The sequence below is a fragment of the Orbicella faveolata genome, unplaced genomic scaffold, assembly GCF_042242905.1.
Source record: "Orbicella faveolata isolate gen_17 unplaced genomic scaffold, um_ofav_v1 contig_36, whole genome shotgun sequence".
NCBI classification, from domain to species: Eukaryota; Metazoa; Cnidaria; class Anthozoa; order Scleractinia; family Merulinidae; genus Orbicella; species Orbicella faveolata.
Window position 1 is genome coordinate 5,655,780 of NW_028301565.1, and position 21,618 is coordinate 5,677,397.

The 21,618-nt window shown below is 39.8% G+C and overlaps 2 protein-coding genes across 5 annotated transcripts; one reads left to right on the plus strand and one right to left on the minus strand.

Annotated features, from left to right (window-relative positions):
• Nucleotides 1-24: 24 nt before the first annotated feature.
• Nucleotides 25-21,227, minus strand: LOC110050727 (discoidin domain-containing receptor 2-like). 4 transcript variants are annotated; one of them, XM_020756647.2, is made up of 11 exons: nucleotides 21,014-21,227; nucleotides 12,273-12,381; nucleotides 10,045-10,111; nucleotides 9,756-9,868; nucleotides 8,250-8,596; nucleotides 7,674-7,821; nucleotides 5,491-5,991; nucleotides 4,863-5,000; nucleotides 3,745-4,173; nucleotides 1,625-2,674; nucleotides 25-1,211 (listed from the first exon to the last, which is right to left on the minus strand). In XM_020756647.2, the coding sequence occupies exons 4-11, from the start codon at nucleotides 9,850-9,852 to the stop codon at nucleotides 910-912; spliced, it is 3,012 nt and encodes a 1,003-aa protein (XP_020612306.1). In that variant the 5' UTR covers nucleotides 9,853-9,868; nucleotides 10,045-10,111; nucleotides 12,273-12,381; nucleotides 21,014-21,227; the 3' UTR covers nucleotides 25-909. The 4 variants fall into 4 exon arrangements, with proteins under 4 accessions (XP_020612306.1, XP_020612305.1, XP_020612303.1 ...); XM_020756646.2 differs by lacking the exon at nucleotides 12,273-12,381; XM_020756644.2 differs by lacking the exons at nucleotides 10,045-10,111; nucleotides 12,273-12,381.
• Nucleotides 13,668-18,977, plus strand: LOC110049892 (uncharacterized). The gene has a single exon (XM_020755737.2). The coding sequence runs from the start codon at nucleotides 13,668-13,670 to the stop codon at nucleotides 18,975-18,977; it is 5,310 nt and encodes a 1,769-aa protein (XP_020611396.2).
• Nucleotides 21,228-21,618: the final 391 nt, after the last annotated feature.

Consider the following 21,618-nt stretch of genomic DNA (forward strand, 5'->3'; position numbering starts at 1 on the left):
GTCGCGACACCTCGCAAAAAAATATCCTATAAAATAGCAATTACTTTAATTTCAATTCAAATTACAGGTAACTGCTTTACAAAACAATATATTACAAAACTGATGCAAATTACTAATATACCACCCTGTACAGAAAGTATGCTCTGTTCCAGCTAATTTTAGCAGATAAATAATCAACTTCCTATTATAAAAACAGCTGCAGTTCACCATTTACACTTCACAGACAGTTCCCCGGTCCTCGAAGAAGGGTGACATTACCGCAATCATAACAACAAATTTTCAACTTCTACAAATTTACACTTTCTCAGGAAATTGGGAGTTAAATACTCATCTCTGAATAGTACACTACAAAAACGTTAAAATATCTAAGACTAATGAATCACCAACGTGACTCAGGATTGAAAGGTTTTCCAGGTAATGATGCGACTCCGAGTGTAACTGGGTCCTCTAAGGCACCCCTGCCCCAAGAAATTGATTCGATTAAAATGTCTATTGTGGTAGTACCAGCTCTTCGTAGCATTCTAAAAACCGAGCCAAACAACTAAGGGATTTGGATGCGAGAGAGCGTTGTTTGATTGACTTACAAAAGTACTAGTCTTGCGCTTGGCAAGGTCTCTGTTTGGTTAATGAAACACCTGTATTCTGCAAACAAACTGCAGTCGATGGACCGGTTATATTTAAACAATAACGAGCAAAGCCAACGCCAATCAAAACTTTGCTTTTGTTTGCATATCTTGGTCTAAATACTCTGCGTCAGGTTTCACGACTGCATTAAAACAATGTAGCATAGAAGCAATCAGCCATTCTAGAAATGGAAAAATACCCGCCCACATCATCATTATTGAACACACGACTATCGAGTCCTGTCATGGCAACTCTTTTGATGGCCACCAACTACTTCGAGCAAAACTAAATGGTGACTTCGCTGAGTCGTACACGCTCTGCTATATTGCTGTGCAGTTCCATGAACGAGGGTCTTCGCTCCAGCTCCTTGGTCCAGCATTGTTTCATGAGCCGATACAAGTCATCTGGACACGTCTCTGGCTGAGGTAGGATAGTGAAGGGTTTATCCTGCCCGTGGAACATCTTCTGCACGTTTTGTATTACCTCTTCATCAGTGAGCTCTGAATAAGGGTACTCTTTCGCCAGGGTGAGGATCTCCCACAGGGTCACACCATACGCCCACACGTCACTAGCGGTGGTAAAGCGGCCTGCAAATATCAAACGAGACGTTTTCAATCTTCTTTTCAATTAGTGTCGTACCTTCCCCAAACAACCACGCCACTTCGGTAATTTTCTTAATAGTAACTGATCCTAGTTCTTTGTTGGGCTGTGTCACCAAGCATACGAAACTAAAAATGATGCTTTCACGAAGTTAACTACAAAACAACCTCCCATTTCCTTAAGTTCGGACGTAAAGAACGGGGTTCAGACACAACCTAACGAAACGAGGCGCTCGATTTGGCCCGTAAAAGAATTACTAAGCTCAGAAAAGCTAAGAAAGTGTTCGGAGGAACTTCCCCCAAAAAGACAGGTTTGTGGTCGACAAAAGTAGCTGCCTGGATGAAGGGCAACCATCCCTAGAATAAACCCTTAATTTAAATTTTGCTACCAGCTATCTTACCTTGAAGAATACACTCAGGCGCCATCCATCGTATTGGTAAAATCACGCGTCCCTCTATGCGGTAGTAATGTTTACAGTACAAGTTTCTTGACATGCCAAAGTCAGCGATCTTCACTGTGTAGGCGTGTCCAACAAGACAGTTCCGCGTGGCAAGATCACGATGGACATAGTTCAACGAAGAGATGTACTTCATCCCAGCTGCCACTTGTTTTGCCATGTAAAAAAGCGCCTGCGGAGAGACATACTGTCCTGTATCCTCCCATCCGTCGCTCTCATTCAGAGACAAGCTAGGCGTTAGTTCCTTTTCTTTAAGGAACTGATTAAGATCACCGTTAGCCATGTACTCGACGATCATGTACATGGGATCATCACGGCAAACGCCTAACAGACGAACGACATTGGAGTGCCTTAGTCCTGCCATGACTTTCACCTCCTTGAAGAAATCATCCTTGATGTTCTTGTCCACGTCTAGTTTGAGCGTTTTGATAGCAACAGTCACACGTGGACTGTGTTTGAACTCCTCGCCTAAAATGTCTCCTAAGCCTTCCGCCTCTCCGATGTGCACCTCGCCAAACTGTCCATCGCCGATCTTCTCTCTGAAGTGAAGCTTATGACGAGGGAAGTCCTTAAACGTGTCCAGTCTCGGTCTAAAGTTCAGGTCCTCATCGGGGTTGCAATACAAACTGGTGCCAGACACGCCCTGATAAGGCTCTGAGTACACCTCCTCGTAAATAGGATTAGGAAAAGTAGTAATTGTTGTAGGAGAAATAGCATCGATAGGTTCGGCATAGCCGCTAACAATTTTAGGCTTGGCTGGTTCCTCGATCATGGGGCTTTTCTCCGAGGGAGAGTCTGGCTCCGCATAATGATTATCGGGAAAGCTTGATGCATTCGTAAAGTTTATCTGTGAAGCTCGTGGCGGTATTGGAGGTTTAGGAGATCCACCCGTGCCTGGTGACGCCGGAGGTAGCAAAGGGACGTTAGGCTCGGCATAAACATTGTCTGGCGTTTGCTGAAATGGCTTGAGGGGTGGCGGTATAGAAGGCTTAACTGAGAAATGAAAACGTAACAAATAACAAGAGAATCAAAAACAGGCCACGGTATTACACACAAGACATGCAACTCTTTATAAGGACCAACAATCTCTACACAGTGGAACCTGTAATAAGCGGACACCCTTGGGACCCTCACTAGTGTCCGCTTAATACAGGGTGTCCGTTCAAAACAGGTTATAACATATCGTGCAATAATAGTTCATTAACCCTTTTGTAACTCAGTGCAACACAGTGTACGATCAAAGACTGCTCACAGCACAATATTCAGTCAGTCAATACATCAATCTGGAATAACCTACTTAGCTTTGAAACGATATCACTGAACAATGTTAAAGGAGTCTGAGCTGAGCTTTTAGAAGTAGCAAGCCCTTGAAGTGTCCGCTTATTGCAGGTTTTGTGCCACAAAATGGCTTAATATTGGTATCCGTGTCCGCTTAACAGAGGTGTCCGCTGAATGCAAGTTTATTTTATAGTAAATGTAGGAGGAAGATTTTGGGACTCAAGCTGGTGTCAACTAAATACAGGGTGTCCGCTTAACATGGGGTTCGCTTAATACAGGTTTCATTTTAAGATACTTGAACAGTGGAACCCCGCCTGACGACCACCTCTTATTACGGCCACTTTATTCTGGCCCCCCAAAACAGCTCAGTCAGTCATTTCCTTATTTAAAGAACCCCGTTAATGCGACCAATTTTTCATGGCCCGAAGGTGGTCGCATTAACGGGGTTCCACTGTATCTTTAGATGTAGCTGAAGCATCTAAAATTTAATGGGGAAATCCGACTTGATACCAGCTGACTACTGATTAAGATCACCTTGTTTGATTTCTCTTTTTTAGCCCCAAACATAAGTTCAATCTGTCATTGTCTCATTTATTAATTGACGTTGGGGGACAAATTAATGGCATTCCACTGGAAACCACCTCTACCACAGCTGACCACTTACAGAAAGCTGATTGCATCACAAGTTAAATCTGGAAGTGTACTACATGTAACTAAGGATACACATTTCTTGCTCTGCAATGTACAGCTGACTTAAAAGGTCAGATATAGCTTCTGAAACATACCTTTCTTTGGGGGCTTTTGCTCAGAATTATGCCTCTGGCACTTTGAGAGATTGTTAAGATTGCCATCTGCAGGAACACTCTTGTTCAAGTTTTCTTGTACACTAGCATATATGGGGCAGACAGTCACATCTGCTCCACCAACCCCTCCCTCGCTACACACATTGTTCTTGAAGCTGTATCTCTTCTCTTCATTTTCACTCACTGTACTGTCCAGGCGAGACACACGCTGTGGAGCATGGTAATGAGCATAAGGCTTCACTTCAACTTTGATGAAAGAGTTGAATGGTTTTTCACGATGAAACAACAAGTGAGGGTAGCGCTTCCAGCAGATAAACAAGGCAATCACCAACAGGACAGCTATCACAGCACAGATGATACCAGCTATGACACCACCATCCATGGACCCGCTACTGGAACTAGCTCCAGGATCTGATGTGAAGGTAAATCATGATCAACAAACAGCATGCTAATTATTATTTCAGTTTGCAAAATAGCCCCCGAAAAATACATGCACTGCTTGGTTTAAAATCTGGTTTCTCTAACTCAATAGAAACACAGAACTAGCACAGGCTGTTGATGTACTGACGGCGAGAATTTTCATTTTGATGATCAAAGCACACGCACTGTTTTCTTTGTTTCACCGCGGAATTTTCTAAAAGAAATAGAACACATGTTCTCTGTGTTTCTATTTAGTTATAAAAACACTCAAGGAAAATTGGGAATTTTCCCAAAAAAGTCTGGCCACAAAGGATTTCATAACCAGCACAGCTACCAGTATTTTGTGTATGGCTGGTTTGTTTCAGCAACACATGAGAATATCTAATGAGAGCGGTAAGGCTGTGAGGAAGATGGGGAATAGCATAGTTTAAACTTCCTTCGTAAAAATTTCCTTGCTTCTTCATTCCTCATGATCACAGCTCCATCACCAAAACAAAGCATTTGTGCATGAAATATCACAAGCTAATATACTGTATGTACAAAGATATCACAATGTTCCTCAATGATAAGTAACAGAAACCATATTTCTTGTCTAAAATGCTTCAATCAAACAGAAATTTCTTTTCTAACTATGTTAGGCGTATAGCCAGTGAAAAATGATTGGATGTGAGTTAAATTACCTTTTTCACCTAAGACCCCCTCAGATGGGCTGCTGCTGGTAAGTAAACTTCTTGTGTCAGTTGGTGGCATTGTGGAAAGAGGAGGGGTCAGGGTAGGAGCACAGACAGGTTCAGGAGGTGACTTGGTACCAAGTGGCTCTGAAACCAAATCAACACATTGCCTTAACAACACATAAAGAATTGAAAGGCCTGTTAAGGGTTGTCAATAAGGGCCGCAACCTGATAATAACAGCTGATGAAAGTAAAGTGCTGCATGATTTATTTTAAAAAAATTTCTTTTAAAAACTATAGCCCATTCACCACGATGCCCTGAGGTACATTATTCCAACTTGGACCTTCTTTCATCCACTATTACATGTAAAACAAACAAGTGCAATGTAAATGTAGCGCTACAGAAAGTACACAAAAACTAGTTACCCCTTTTAGCACTTGTACAATCTGCCCCTATCTGACCTGTATTTGTATACAGAAGACATTGAGCATACAATACAGATTTAGGAGTTATACTTATCTTTTTCCTAGAAATTCAAAGAATGCAAGAATTGCATTAATTTGCCCACCTTCTATTTAAGCCAAAAGCAAAGTCAAAGTTTTTCAAGCCTCTTTAAAACAAACACTGTGAACTTACCTGAGTCAAAAGTGACTTCACTGATTAATATCCAGCCCTCTGCATACATATAGGTAAAATTCAACTTCATTAACTTTGCTATGTGTTGGCACAAGTCAATCGTAACATTGTAGTTCATCCAACCTAATCCACTGGAAACATTCTCTGGTTCATATGTCCGTGACGCATTAAATGAAACACCATCCACATTGAAACTTACTACAACTTTGGAGAACAACTTGATCTTTGTTCTGTCTCTTACATTACAATGGAGAGTCATAGAATGAAAGATTCTTATGTTCAAAAACTCAAATATGATGTAAGGTGTAGGTGTGAATTTTTCATTCCACCCAATCCAACCATTAGTGGCAGCAAAATCTTCAGGGGCCAATTTTCCATCAGTGAGCATTCCAAGGCCAGCAGATAGAAAGTTGTTTTTGGTAAAACCATCGTAACTTGAATCTGTGAAGTTGTACCTTCCTCCTCTTGTATTACCTTGAGGCATTTGGTATTTGACAAGACCTGAGTGGTGAGTCAAAAATACCATGTCAACTCTTTGTTTACCAACAGTGGCCTTATGGTTGGCAAACTGCTGGCACCCCAGCTGGCTTCACTGCACTATGACCCTAGCAAAGACACTTGTAAATACCCTCAGGCTCTCACTCATCTTGGAGGTGTATGAAAGGGAAATGCTTACAGTACAGTACCTTTTCTTTCATAAAGTCACGAAAATGAAAGTCAAAAAAATCAGCATATTTACACGTGTAAGTGGTGCAACCAAATCAATTGATGTATCTCACAAAACTTCCAAAGCAAATTTACACTGTACACAGTAAGGAGAGTGATTTTCAAGTTAATAACAGGGAGATTTTAAGTATCTTTTGGTATATCAACACAGCTGCAGTACTTTCCATTGTTCAGTAGTATTTTTGTTTCACTCAAGTTCACTTCTCACATATATAAGAAAACACAAAGAGAAAAAACAAAAGGGTCTCTTCTCACATGTTATATTATTTACATGTAACAAATAAAGAAGCCTAAGCCGTGTATTACTTAAGAAATAGAAAAACTGTACCGTGTTTCTACCAAGTTATAGAAACACAAGTGGAAGTTTAGGAGAACAAGAAATGCTGTGGGAGCATAAGCCACAGGTGAGTGTTTCCACAGTTTTTTTCAAGTTCTCCCACAAGTGTTTCCATAACTTGATAGAAACACGGAGAACAACTTTTCCATTTCTTTTAGAAAACACCGCGACAAAAAAGGAAAACAACTTGTTAACTTTGATTATCAAAATGTAAATTCTCTTTGCTCATGCCATCATTACGTCAACAGCTTATGCTAGTTCTGTGTTTCTATCACGTTATAGAAGCACAATTTGTCACTAAACAGCGCGCATATTTTTCTTGGGACTGTTTTCTAAACTGTGATAAAACACGATGGGCATTTGAGAACACAAGGAAAATGTAGAAAACACAAGCAGCAGTTGAGTGTTTCTCCATTTCGCGAATGTTCTCAAATGTCTGGAGTGTTTTATCATCGTGTAATACATGGCTTAGGCTTCTTCATTTGCTTTATTATATAGATTTTACATGCCGCAAGTAGAAAAAATAAAGCGCACAGATTGACAAACTGACACAATTTAATACCACTAAAGTGCTACATGCCTCGTCTTCAAAACTTTCTGCTGCTTTGCAGAGAATTCCATCACAAATTTCTTCAAAGAAAATGTTTTTTGCCGTCTCTAACAAAATGTTGACTGGAGGTAATGTGGCAAAAACAGAAAAACACACTTTTTCTATGTTTTATACTCTGATAAGACAAGGGTTTTTGACCGATCAGAGCGTGTGCAGGGTCCTATCTATAATTATTATAATTTATGATAAACAATAAAAAAAAAATGTGCAGTCCACAGTTGCCAAAAAGTTTTTAAATGAGTAACTCTACTGTTAGAGGAATCAGATGAGTAACCCAGCAGACTAGTCAGCTGAAGTCACATGCAGATGGTGGCTTTTGCTAGCAGCTATCCACTTTTGACAACCCTGGTGCACATGGACTGGGCAAAAGAGGCTGAAATGTTTTCTACTTGTTATGCAACCAAAGTATTGACCACTGTCACTGACAAAATTTCATCACACCTGAGGCACAAAGGACCTGTCTGTGTGACAGAATGTGGGTCGAAAGTAATAATTTTAAGAAATACTCACCATATTTCAATGGACATCCAAGAAGCTCAAACCTGAGACACACCTGTTTACCTTTGTACAATTCTGGAACAATTCTAATTAGCTCCACAACAATGGGTGGTTTTAGTTTATTTATGTGCGGTTTACTGTTGATGTTACCTTCAAAGAACTGAACAAAACAATTTGCAACAGTTAACAGGTGTTCAAAAAAGTTTCCCAAGGCTAATTAAACTTGAATAACAACATTTTCTTTGCATTTAACTTTGTTTGAATTTTTTACCAATCCCAGCAGTCCCTTTAGAAACAAGGTTCATTTATAGAAGCCCAGAGCCCAAGTCTCAAGTAGTCAACAGTGGACAAAAGATTTGAGAATTTTCTTAATAAAAACAAAATGAACATTAAATTAGAGGGGGAAAACTTAGTTTAGAGAGAGCTTGTTACTCACTGAAATTTTACTACAAAACAAAGACTTACAAGGTAAGCTCTCTTCTTTGCTATATACTTACGGGGTAAGGGGTAATAGATCAATTATATGTATTTATAAGGGGCCTTCTCTTTCTTGCTTACTGGCAATCACAACTTCCTGAAATTTCATACCTTCACATTTTTGGTTTTTTTGTCGAAAATCCACTTTGAACGCTCATTCTTTTTGTCTGGTGTATAAGTAACCCAGTAACGCTTCACTTTTTCCACACCGTTATAACGGCCTTGTGTAGCAATACCTTTGAGTCTTACGGGCATATCTAACTTGACCTGAATAAACTGGTCATAAAATGGTCCTGTTTCATTTCCACTGCGTGTCTGATTAGGGCACCATCCACCGTAGCCATCCTTGTGATTCAATCTACCATTAGCAGCCTGGCTTAGACCATTTAAAATAGTCGTAGCACGAAGCTGATCATCCTTGATACGTCCATCCTCCATTCCCAGAGGAGACAGACAATCTACAGATGTAGACAAGATGGAGATGGATTTAGTACATTTTATGCACATTCAAAAAGTGGTTGGAAGACAGTCTTTTACAAGAGGCAGGAAGGCTTGCTCTCTACTGCTGGTAGAAAGCTAGATCATAAAATTATAGGAAATCTGCAACATGAATATGGGTTTAGATGACTCCTGGAGATGATTATAGTCAGACTCCTACAAGAGGTTTAAAATGTTTTAGAAAACAGTCCTAAGAAAATACGGGCGCTGATTGGTTAAAAATTGCGTTTCTATAACTCGATGGAAACACAGAACTAGCACAAGCTGTTGACGTAATGATGAAACGAGCAAAGAGAATTTACACTTTGATAATCAAAGTTAACAAGCTGTTTTCATTTTTTTCATTCTTTCTCGTGTTTCTATAACTCAATAGAAACACGGTACATGTTTTCTATTTCTTAAGTAAATGACTGAAAGGAATTTGCTACCTTACACATACATGTGCATCTATAGTAGTTGGTTACAAGGGAAATGCTTACAAGAATTAGAAGGGAGGTTAAAACAACTTTAAATTTATGTTGCAAGTCCTAGTGTGTATTTCCTTGCTGTACATGCAACTGTTGATTGAATCTCAGTGATGATGTAAACACACTTAAAAACCTGATGTTGTGGGTAAATAAGAGGGAAACGATACCAAAAAATAGTATCTACAGCTTCAATTCTACAAGCTGTCACTAGACAGTTAGATATACTATACACATAAAGTTATACTCAATGTGTTAATTAAACATATCTGCTTGTCAAGCAGATTTGAGTACACTTGGCATAAAATTAATCTTAAATCTTTAAGTCTGTTCTGAATTAAGCCTCACCAATACAGTAAAATACTTGCAGATGAGAGCTATCAGCTACCTTTAATTTAAGTTCATAATATTATGAACAAAATTTGTTTTATTACAAGATTTTTTAGCAGACAGCTACAAAACTCAATCTTGTCATTATAGCAACGTCTAGATTGCCATGTACAAAGTAAATACCTAGAGAAAAAATTCAATACCACGTCAAAACATAAATCAGGAGATTAATCCATGAATCAGTAATATAAGTAATAAAGCAGGTGTTATTGCTGTTGCTGTTCACAAATTCTTACAGGATTAAAAGTCACAGAGCTAAGCTTACCTTCATCAGAATCTCCAGGCTGAATCAAAGTGCTCACCAAAAGAAATGACATCCACACAAGATGGAGGAATGTGCCTTCCACATTAATCTTGGCCATGATAACTCAAAACATCCTGCATAATTCAACACAAGAGATTCAAAATACTACTGTCATCTTTGGCCACTATGAAGTAATCCATCCTTATGATGTTATAGTCAAATTACTTAAATTGCATGGAAATGTTTTGGATAACATCTACTGTATTCAGAATGAAATGCTCAGTGAATGACAGTAACAAATCTGTCTTACGTGACTCTTAAGTAAGAAAGCTTCATTTTAGTCCACTGTACTCCAGACAAGGTTAGGGTATAAAGTTCTGTTGACAAAACAAAAGTTTGAATGGCAGCCAAAATAATTAACATTCCATGACTAAATAAAACCGCACACATTATTTCTTAGACAACAGTCCTCTATTGTCTAAAAATGTTACAGACACCAATTTCCATTTAATGGAATCAAACTGCTCAAGTCATGGAAGAAATTTGTTTTAAGTTGACAGTTCTGTTTCAAAGATTTCCTGTTAAAACCACCTTTATGCATGTTGATAATGCCAATCAATTAATTAGTGTCTTGCTAATTGAATTAAAACAACTCATTTTTTCGCACGAGTATCAACACCTTTGTCACTTACAACTTGTATAATCCACTAGTTAATCAAAAGCTACTTTAGACCCTCTAGGTAACACTCCAAAGGATGGTATACAATGTTATCCACATACATGTACAAGTTAATAATGTATCAATTTACTTAACTGGTAACACAAAAACTAAGAAGCTGTGACGTGTATACTCAGAATATGGAAATTAGATTGTACACCTCTAAGATTGTTATCGGACTGAAGGGAATGTTTTGAATGGACATTTGAAGAGCCAGAATAAATTCAAAACAGCCTTGCCTGCCTGAGCAAGTGTATTACTGGTCAGAGCCATGATTACTTCCATGTTTGCAAATAATACAAATTAAGTCATAGACTTATTTATGCTATATATACAGTAATTTATACATATTTAAACTAGAAAGTCATGATCAAGCACAGCATTTGAAGAGTAATCTTTGTAGAATTTGGCAGCCAATAAAACTACAGTACCGATAACTGGTAAATTTTTGTGTCAAGAAAAATTAAAAGAAATAAGTGTTTACCGGCTTGTTAAAAAAGGTACATGTATGAACATGTTCAAATTTTTTTCTTTTACACTTGCTTGTCATAACCCAAGACTATGAGCAAATTAATGTTCTTGGTAGTGAATAAAGTTTTAAAAAGCAATCATAAAAATAAACAGCAGATGTCTACTTTTTCTGGCTGAAACTTTTCAGCTACAACAATACAAAAAATAGACAAATTATAAATTATACATTATTCAAACAGGAAGGGAAGCCACTATTTTAAATTGTGAACTAAGACACCATGCCTAACTTGGCAGAGTTGCCACTTGTGAAAAGTCAAAAGTGACAGAGCCAATCAGCTTGGTGAATTTCCTACATAACCTGTCTAATTGCTACTAAATATTGATATTGTATGGGGCATTAATCATTAGGTAGAAATTATGAGACCTCTGACAAACCTTTCGCCACGCATACAGTAGGGAACTTTCAGGACAGCTAGCCTGAATTGTTTTAGTGACCCCAATTCCCAAGGGATGTCCTTAATTAACGGACAAATAATTTTTAAATCCAAAAAAAACAGCTAAACATATGTAAATTCTCTACATTAAACTGGCAGTAGGACGTGTGGTTCCGGAAAATACCCATACCTCCCCCATGGAAGGGATTTTTTCTAAGACCACCCCCCCCCCCAGCCCCTCTGGAAATTCGAATTATAGCTCTTATGCATAGTTATTATATGAAGAAGAGTGTTTTACTGGGAACTAAACCACTCATAGATTCCATACGCCACTTCATCCGGGACCCGAGTGGCGTATTTTCCGTATGTCACCTTTGCGAGTGTCGTATCGTTCAATGACGGCACGATTCCTGCCTTTTGCTTTTGTTGAATTGGTTTCTCCATATAATAAAAAGAACATTACACGTTGGCTCGAAGATATGAATTTTATGTTCTTGCCACTCAAACATAAAATTCATATCTTCTCGCCACCGTGTAATATCCTCTATCTATGTCACATGCTCAAAATTCACTACCAAGCCCTGCTTGGGCAAAATGTTCTCAAACCTCTGGAACCGTTGTGCTTGCTTTGGGAATTTGTACACAATAAAATTTACAATTTGCATTTTCAAAGCAAGGCTTAGTGTCCAAATTTGCTTATCTCACGTCATCACACATAACGGTTATTAATGTAAACTTCATACATTTCTTTAAATTTTTAGGTCTTACAGAATCCCCCTCCCACTCCCAGGAAATTCCAATCCCTTCGGTAAGGGGAGTACGTTTTTTTTTCTTGGAACCGCACACTGATTGTACATTAGGGATGAAACTAGATGCCAGCTAACCACTTAATTCACCAGTTAAAAAAGAGCTTACCACAAGAAACAGCAAAATCCAATATGTATTTGGAGTAATTTTGATGGTATATAGGCCCTGATAAGATGGCTGGGCTTGTGCTTGGTTTTTTCTTAGCTACAGCAAATCCCTGAGTGGAGCCAAATGAACATTCCTTCAATTTAGCATATTTTTTTTTCTGTCCATCACTTAAATTTCATTTTTGCAACCAAGACAAACCATAAACTATGTTTATAGCAAGATGCTTGAAGTAATCGAGGGACAAAAATTTCACCCTCAGTCATGTTTCAAATAGCCTTATTAGGTCAGTACATGTCACTTTATAGAGTTATTACCGCCACTGATATAAGTCAAGGTGTAACAGAAAAAGTCTGCAAAACAACATTGATCATCAATTTTTCACTTTCTAAAAAGAGGAACTTCAAAATTCTACATATATATCATCCCTATCGGGCATGTTGCACAATGACATTAAGATTCAATACATGTAACTCAATAAAATATAGTACTTTTGTTGTAATAGAAGAAAAGGGACTCAAAACTCACCTTTCATCAAAATTCACCATTTGATCTCATTGAGAGTACACTCGTTCACTCATAACTAACTTTTCCTAAATTATTGCAATTTTATAGATCTATTACCGCTTTTCAGGTGACATCATCATTTTCCAAAATAAGAAATTACCAATCCTTCTGAAGTTTTAGTTTCATCAGATGTAAGACCCTCTAATAACTTGATGTTTTGCAGCGTTAAGCTCGACAGGGTTCCTCATTTTGAAATAGAGCACGTCTGAATTTCCAAGTTTATGCGTTGTGTGACATTAAAATGGTGGCCCGATAAAGCTCTCGAGTAGTCAAAAAGATGAGTTACTGCTCAAGTTTTTGCTAACTAAACAGTTGTTGCTCTATAAAAAGTGTTAATTTCAATGTTTTGAAGCTCTAGAGTAATAACTTTTCGTTTCAATGGCAAAACTCGATGACAGATGTTTCTGTTACTGTTCTGAACTGAAATTTTGTGTTCATTTTGTGTAAGGCGCATTGCCTATTTACCGAGTGGAGACTAGGTCTGAGTGATGACATGTTGTAAACGAAAAAACGTGAGCTGGATGTTCGGGTCAAAGAGCAGATGAATATTGTTATAAATTTTGTTGCGTTTATGGAATAAATCGTTCATTTTCATGGTCCTTCGAGCCGGATATTGGATTTGGAGAAACAGTTTCGACGATTGGTCGAGCAAAAGGAGAGTTGGATCCGTTTATTACTGCGAAGAAGTTGGTTTTCGCATATCGGCGATTTGGCGCCAAACAAACCACATGTGTATTGCATCAGCACTTTGAACGAGAGGAACTTCTGTGAATGTGCAGACCTGTAATTGTTGCGATTATATGAGGTTAGTAAAATTTGTGGTCTTTCAAAATGTCGAAAGATTTAGAAGCTATCAGGAAAAAGAGAAAATTCCTGAGAAAATCTGTCACAGACACGTTGAAGTTAATCGACGAAGCCCTGTCACAACAAGATAATTATGCACGAGTTCAAGTGTTGAAAGATAATGTCGCAAGTAAGTGGAGTGACTTGCAGGAAGTGCAAGCCACGATGTACACAATGTTAGAGGATGAAGAGATCGAGGCGGAATGTGAGAGCCATAATGAATACGAAGCGCGTGTAATTGAAAGCATGGCCAAAATGACAAGTTATTTGGCAAGTAAACAAGTTCCCGAAGTACAATTGTTAGGAAGCAATCCACCCGTATCCCAGTCGTCCTCTCAAGTACAAGTTAAGCTACCCAAGATTAATCTACCAACCTTTGACAGAAATGTTTTGAGCTGGCAACCCTATTATCAGTCGATAAAAGTTTCAGTGGTTGACAATCCGTCGTTGGCAGATGTCCAAAAATTAGAGTACTTGATGAGATCGCTAAAGGGTTCGGCTGCTGAAGCGGTGAAAGGTTTTGCAGTGGTACAAGCGAATTACAAGCCAGTTTTGGAAATCTTGAAGGAAAGATTCGGGCATGCAAGGTTAATACTTGATGCACATGTAAGATCCTTGATCCATTTGCCACATTTGAGCTCTGATGATGCAACCTCCATGCGCAAATTCTACGATGAAGTGATAGGTCACGTTCGCTCTGTTGAGTCCTTTGGTGAAAAGTTTAATTCTGAAACTTTGGCTCCAGTTCTTGTGCCTCTAATAGTTGACAAGCTGCCAAAAAAAGTTGTGGAAAAATGGGAATTGGAGCTTAATGAGGAGAAAGCTAAACAGGACTGTGTGGAAGTGAAAATACTGTTTACTTTCTTGGAGCAATTGATAAGAGCTAAAGAGTCTTCACAGCCTCCTTCTCTTGATTCCAAAGCTCCGGCAAAGGAAAATCTTGGAAATCGTGAAAACCGTTTCAAGTTTAACCGGTCACAAAAATTATCCACCTCTGCATTATGTGCGGCAACGCAAGAGGGCAAGTGTGTCATTTGCTACAAAAACCATGGTTTGAAGTCATGTGTCACTTTTCTGTCATTACCTGTGAAAGAAAGATTCAGAAAAGCAACGTCTAAAGGCCTGTGTTTCCGATGCCTTGAACCTGGTCATAGAGCCGAAGTGTGCCAGAAACCTCCATGCAAGCATTGCCAAGGTAGACATCACAGTCTCCTGCATCAGGATTCAGCTCGTCCTCCCTTGGAAGAAGTCAAGGTGGAATCAGCCCCGGAATTACTACCCTCGTCGTCAGGTCCTGCTTTGCCGTCCTCAGTTGTGGCAAATTCTGTTGCAGTGAGCTCAGGTGGAAAAGTGATCCTGCAGACCATACCAGCTATTTTGTGTGGATCAAATGGGTGTTCAAAAGTTGTGAGATGTTTCTTTGATCCTGGTTCTCAAACGTCGTTTGTTCGGCAGAGTGTAATTGATGAGCTTGGTCTTGATGGGAAGAGTGTCAAAATTGCTGTTTCTGGATTTGGTGGAGAGGCCACCAAGAGCACTTTGCGGAAGAGAACTGCGTTTACTGTGGCACCTATTGACAAATCTGGACAGCCTCAATGTATTGAGGCACTTACTACACCAGTAATATGCCGGCCAGCTGAAGCTGTGGATATTCATCCAACAAGATGGTGTCACCTTCGAAACATAGCATTTCCTGAAGAATTCCCTAGAGAGGAACAAGAGATTGATGTGCTTATTGGCTTGGATTTCTATTATTCCTTTGTGACAAGAGACATTGTAAGAGGGGGTTCCCGTGAGCCAGTTGCAGTTCGCACAACTTTGGGTTGGGTCTTCTGTGGGCCAACAGGTGGTCATGGCCAAGAATGCACTGTGTCTATGAATGTTCAAATTAGTGTTGAAGAACAATTGAATGAAACACTTCAAAAGTTCTGGGATTTGGAGTCCATTGGTGTCAGACTTGCTGAAAGTTCAATTTCTACTACTCATGCAGAAGATGTGGTCTTGAAGAAGTTTAAAGAGACACTAACATACAATGATGGTCGCTATGAAGTATCCTTACCATGGAAGGAAGATTGCATTTCATTGAAAGATAATTACCGGCAAGCGGAAAGTAGGTTGTACAATCTAGAAAAGAAGCTGCTCCATGAGCCACTGAAAGCTGCATCGTACAGAGAAGCGATTAACAAGTATGTTGAGAACGGTGTTGCTGAAGAAGTACCTTGTGATGAAATTACACCAACAGATGGGCGTCCGGTGTTCTATCTCCCTCATCATGCGATCATCAGGGAAGACAAGCAGACAACCAAGACAAGAGTTGTGTTTGATGCATCAGTGAAAGATAGCAATTGTGTCTCTCTGAACAGCTGCTTAGAGCCAGGCCCAGCATTACAGCCAGATTTGGTCGGAATTCTTCTGCGTTTTCGAAAGAATTATGTTGGTATCATGGGTGACATAGAGAAGATGTTCTTGCAGATTCGGTTAAAAGAAGAAGACAGAGATTCACACTGGTATCTGTGGAGAGATTTGGACCCCAAGGCCACGCCTAAGATTTACAGAATGACAAGGGTCACATTTGGAGTTGTTTCCAGTCCGTTTCTTGCCATTGGCACTATTCAAGAGCATGTGAAAAGGTGTAAAGAAACATTCCCTGTTGCATCAAATGAAATCTTGAGGAACACTTATGTTGATGACTTTGCTTCAGGGAGAGACAATGTGCAGGAAACGCTGAAATTACAGCGAAGTGCTACTGAGCTTATGCAGAAAGCTGCCTTTAATTTGACAAAATGGTCAAGCAATTCATCTGAGCTTATGGAGGCCATACCAGAGAGGGACAGAGCAGCAGTTAGTCTTATCAGCCTGGAAAGTGATCTAGTAGAAGCACATCCAATCACAAAAGCATTAGGATTAAAGTGGAATACACTTACTGACAACCTTGTCTTTACAATTGATGTGGACATTGTTAAGTCGAGATCAAAGACAGTGTACACTAAAAGAAAGGTGGCATCTTTAGCAGCAAAGATATTTGATCCGATTGGTCTAATCGCACCCTTTTCAGTGAGGTCAAAATTAATTCTTCAAAGCTTGTGGACCAAGGGTGTTGGATGGGATGAGGAAATTCCCATGGAAGTCTCATCGAAATGGAATCAGTGGGTTCAAGAGATTTCTGAACTTGGACACCTTCAAATTTCTAGATGTTACACTGATTTGCCATTAGGTCAGAACCCCAAAGTAGAGCTACACGCATTTGGTGATGCGTCAGAAGTTGCTTATGCCTCTGCAGTTTATCTGAGAGTTGTTTGTGAAGATGGAAGGGTATCTACCAGTCTTGTGATGTCCAAGACCCGAGTGGCTCCTGTAAGGAAGATTACCCTACCGCGCTTAGAGTTGATGGCTGCTGTAATTACTGCTAGACTTTGCACCTATGTCAAAGGTGCAATAGATTGTCCCATTAGCCGCATTGTTTGTTGGACAGACAATTCTTCAACGTTACACTGGATTAGAGGAGCAGCCTCACAGTGGAAACCATTTGTTGCTAATCGTGTTATTGAAATTCAGTCGTTGCTGGATCCCAGTGTTTGGAGGTATTGTCCAGGACCGCAGAACCCAGCTGATCTACCTACCCAAGGTTTATCTGCAAGTCAGTTACGAGAGAGTCATTTGTGGTGGAAAGGACCCTCTTGGTTGCAAGAGTCCGAAAAAGATTGGCCCGAGGATTTAAGGTCAAAACCCTCCAGTGAAATTGTTAACCCAGAGAGGAAGAGTAAAGCTAGTGTCAGTTGTGTTGTGCAACCCAAAGAGCCATTTATTGACTTCACAAGATTCAGCAAGTATAGTCGCTTGCTAAGAACTGTTGCTTGGATCAGAAGATTCGTTAGCAACTCAAGAGTGAAAGAAGAGGAAAGAATTGACAACCCTTTAACTGGTTTAGAGATACAAAATGCAGAAGAATGGTTGATATCTCATGTACAAGAAGCAGGTTTTCCTGAAGAAATTGCGTCATGTAAACAGCATGGTCCAGTGAAGGACAGCAACCTTGCCAATTTAAACCCATTTATGTGTCCGACTAGTCATTTTCTTCGTGTTGGAGGAAGAATTCACAAGTCACTGTTGCCAGAAGAGGAGAAACATCCTATTATCCTGCCTTCTAACCATCCTGTTGTTAAGTTGTTAATTGATGATATTCACAGCCATGAACTACATGCTGGAGTTGAACACGCTTTGTCACTTTTGCGACAGAGATTTTGGGTGATCAAGGGACGATCGACCGTCCGTCAGACACTAAGGAACTGTCTAATTTGTCGCCATTACCAAACAAAACCCTTTGGTCAGCAGATGGCACCACTTCCTGAAGACAGAATTAAGCCTGCACCACCGTTCACTAACGTGGGTCTAGACTTTGCTGGTCCTTTGTATTTGAAAGACAGTGCTGAAAAAGTCTATATCTGTTTATTTACATGTGCAGTTACCCGTGCAATACACTTGGAGTTGGTATGTGATATGACAACTGAGCGATTTCTCCTTGCTCTTAGACGGATGATTGCAAGAAGAGGAATGTGCAGCATTATTTGGTCAGATAATGCAAAAACTTTTAAGGCTGCTAACAAGGAGCTACAGCAATGTTGGAGAGTATTGGAATCAGACCAGACCCAAAGTGCTTTGTCTGAAAAGAAGATTCAGTGGAAGTTCATTGTGGAAAAAGCCCCATGGTGGGGTGGCTTTTATGAACGTCTTGTAAAGAGTGTCAAGACGCCACTGAAGAAACTATTTGCCAAAGCAATGTTGGATGCCGAGCAGTTAACTACTATTTTAGCTGAAATTGAAGCACAGCTGAACAGTCGTCCTCTTACTTACCTTGGTGCAGACCCTGATGACTACAGTGTGATTACCCCTGCACAGATTTTGATTGGCAGGAATCTTCAAGCGTGTCCGACTAAAGACACTCATGTTTCAGAACAGACCTCAAGAGCCCTCACCAAACGTTTTCAGTATCACCAGAAGCTTGTAAATGGATTTTGGAAGCGTTGGCATGCAGAGTACCTAAAATCCCTGACACCTCTCAAGAAATGGTACAAGATTGGTCGTGAAATCCGCAAAGGTGACTTGGTCCTAGTAAGTGAGGATCGCGTAGCTCGGGGTCAGTGGTCATGTGCACGAGTGGAAGACACCCACACAGGCCGTGACGGTCTTGTCCGGTCCGTTACCCTGCGGACCTCATCTGGAAGTCTTACCCGTCGTCCAGTACAGCGGTTACACCTGTTTGAAAGCTCTGATGCTGACTTAGCTGCTGAACTTAATTGAACTTTATGAGACCTTGTTGAACATTTTAGTTGAACTCTATTGAACTTGGTTGACAAGTTACATGTAGTGATGCACTCCCTGCATCGGGCGGGAGGATGTTCCGAACTGAAATTTTGTGTTCATTTTGTGTAAGGCGCGTTGCCTATTTACCGAGTGGAGACTAGGTCCGAGTGATGACATGTTGTAAACGAAAAAACGTGAGCTGGACGTTCAGGTCAAAGAGCAGATGAATATTGTTATAAATGTTGTTGCGTTTATGGAATAAATCGTTCATTTTCAGTTACTTTACGGCCGCCATGTTTGTGTCTTTCCGTGGGGCACAAACATGGCGACTTCATACAAAGCTCTATAAATTTGAGTAAAACACTTCTCCAAATAACGGAAGAATGAAAAACTACACAGAACTAAATCTTGGTGAGGTTGTTTATATATCAATCATCTTTCATATCCCAGCTTCTTGACTTAATTTATTGAATGGTTATGAGTTTTATTTTTGATGGCGGGACACTGCAAACAAGCCATTTGACCACTGTGTAACAAAGATGGCGTCACTTTAAGCTTTAAAATAATTTGATACAACCTAAGAAAATAGTAACTAAATAAAGTCATCAAGGTTGTGACAATCCCCAAGTTACACAATGAAGAGATCTTGCCATAATAGCAAAACTTAATTTCTGACAAACTTTTTGTCATTTCTGAGCTGGACAGGTGGGAAGAACTGACTACATAACCAATGGGGGGCTGGACTTTGCCAAATAATGACTGTAAGAGCTGAGAAAGTCATGTCACCCGGTTGTCACCACAATTTGAATGCTGAAATAATGAACATGAGTAAACTCGACGTGTAAAATTACTAAGCTTTCCTTTTGCAATGTTTTCCTTTTACGGGAGTAAAAACCTTACTATTGTTATCGAGTGGATCGTTGTCATTGTGTTGTGGGTGAGACGGGGAACAAGCAAATTCTATTGTAAACCAAGTAATTTTATCAATCGCCATGAAATCCCATTCGACCTTTCTTAACCTCTTCGTCTTATTACTGAAAGAACTATAAGTTTAATACCACTGACTTCTTTGGTTTTACACGGAAAAAAAAATAACATTTTTCCACACAGGCTGGCGGCACAGATCAACGAAATTTCTTTCCAGTTACAGCTGTACCTCAAATTTTGTTACGTGTTTCTCGCTCTCCCGTAGCGATTATTGATTTACGTGCGAAATAAGCTGCCCTTCTCGATTTAAAATCTAGATTAAACCTGTTTAATCGTGGATAAAGCTACGTTCAAAGTAAATCGACAAATATAAATCCAGTGTGACAACTGCTACAGCAAATATACACGTCCTTAACAGGAAAAAGGCATTTTTTACGCGGTTAAGAGGCCGCCGAGACTGGACCCATTCTTCACATGCAACACGCAAACGTCAACTCACTTTTGCACGAGTTTTTCCAAATAAAGACGTATGTACAGTATGCTTTTTATGGTGTCTTAATTAACTCTTTAATCTCCTTTTTTCGCTCGAGAAACAAAAAAGTTACAAAGCAAATACGACTCAGGAAAATTCTTCCACAGCCAACATACACGTAAAGTATTTCCGATCGAATGCGGTCGTGTTAAAAATAAAAGCGCGCAATATACCGGTAACCTGCAAAAGAACAATTCATGCCTTTGAACTCGCAGTCCTTTGTGCGAAACGAAAATTTTACAACAATATCAGAGGGGGCATTGTTTTGTTTTCAAGTCCAGCAGCTCATCGAATTCGAGAGAACATAATCCCCATTATTTACTTTGAAATACTTCACAACAGACAAATAGACAAGCTGGCCGACCAACAACACAGCAGGAGTGAAAAATCTAAGTTCAGAACGCACGAAAAACATAAATTCGACATTCATTTCTCTGCCAGTTAATTGAAACCCTCAAGGCATTAAGACGTCGTGAATTGTGAGCATTCTGAGCTGAGCAGAATAAATCGTCCTCAATGAGCTTCAATGTAAGCGTGGCACAAATCAAGCTCAACTTGTTTACACATCACATACCTTCACTGCAAGTTATCTTCAATTCAATTGAACCTTCGCGCCCGCTCGAAAACAGCGTCACATACGAACAGGAAGGAGAGGAGACCAGCTTTGCATAAACAGACTCCCCAAATGTCTCAGAATTTTGTCTTCAATGCAGCTGGATGACGGAAACCCGAAGGCACCCAAGCTCGTCATTTGCACTTCCTAGATCAGAGCTTCAAGTTCAATCCTTCCCATGATCCTTAGCGGAACACATACCGGAAGTGAGATTTATTGATATATATAGTACGTCATTTCTAAAGAGCTCGCACCCTCGTCGCGCCCATACACAACTTCCTTGATTTTATCACGAGCCAGATCTAACAACAATACACCAGACAATAAGTCTGATGCTCTGTTCCAGTTTTAACTGTGATATCAAGTAGGGCAGGAAAAAGTAGGATCCCAGAAGCAGAGGAGATGGTAGAATCAGATCCCCAGCATAAGCCACAGTGGACATTTTGCAAAGACAGATTGTTGGGTGGGGGTACGGAGGCATACCGCACTGGTTGATTAAATAATTTTATCAATAAAATACTAGCCTGTCCACAGCCATTTCTTTCTTTATATCACAGTATAATGAC

What these genes read in the sequence shown, in the direction of transcription:
- LOC110050727 (XM_020756644.2), bottom strand. Translation starts at nt 9,852, where the DNA reads ATGGCCAAGATTAATGTGGAAGGCACATTCCTCCATCTTGTGTGGATG. An exon ending in GCCTGGAGATTCTGATGAAG is followed by an intron (nt 8,597 to 9,755) that starts GTAAGCTTAGCT and finishes CTACATCTGTAG; the next exon opens with ATTGTCTGTCTCCTCTGGGA. An exon ending in GCAAAAGCCCCCAAAGAAAG is followed by an intron (nt 2,675 to 3,744) that starts GTATGTTTCAGA and finishes TTCATTTCTCAG; the next exon opens with TTAAGCCTTCTATACCGCCA.
- LOC110049892 (XM_020755737.2), top strand. Translation starts at nt 13,668, where the DNA reads ATGTCGAAAGATTTAGAAGCTATCAGGAAAAAGAGAAAATTCCTGAGA.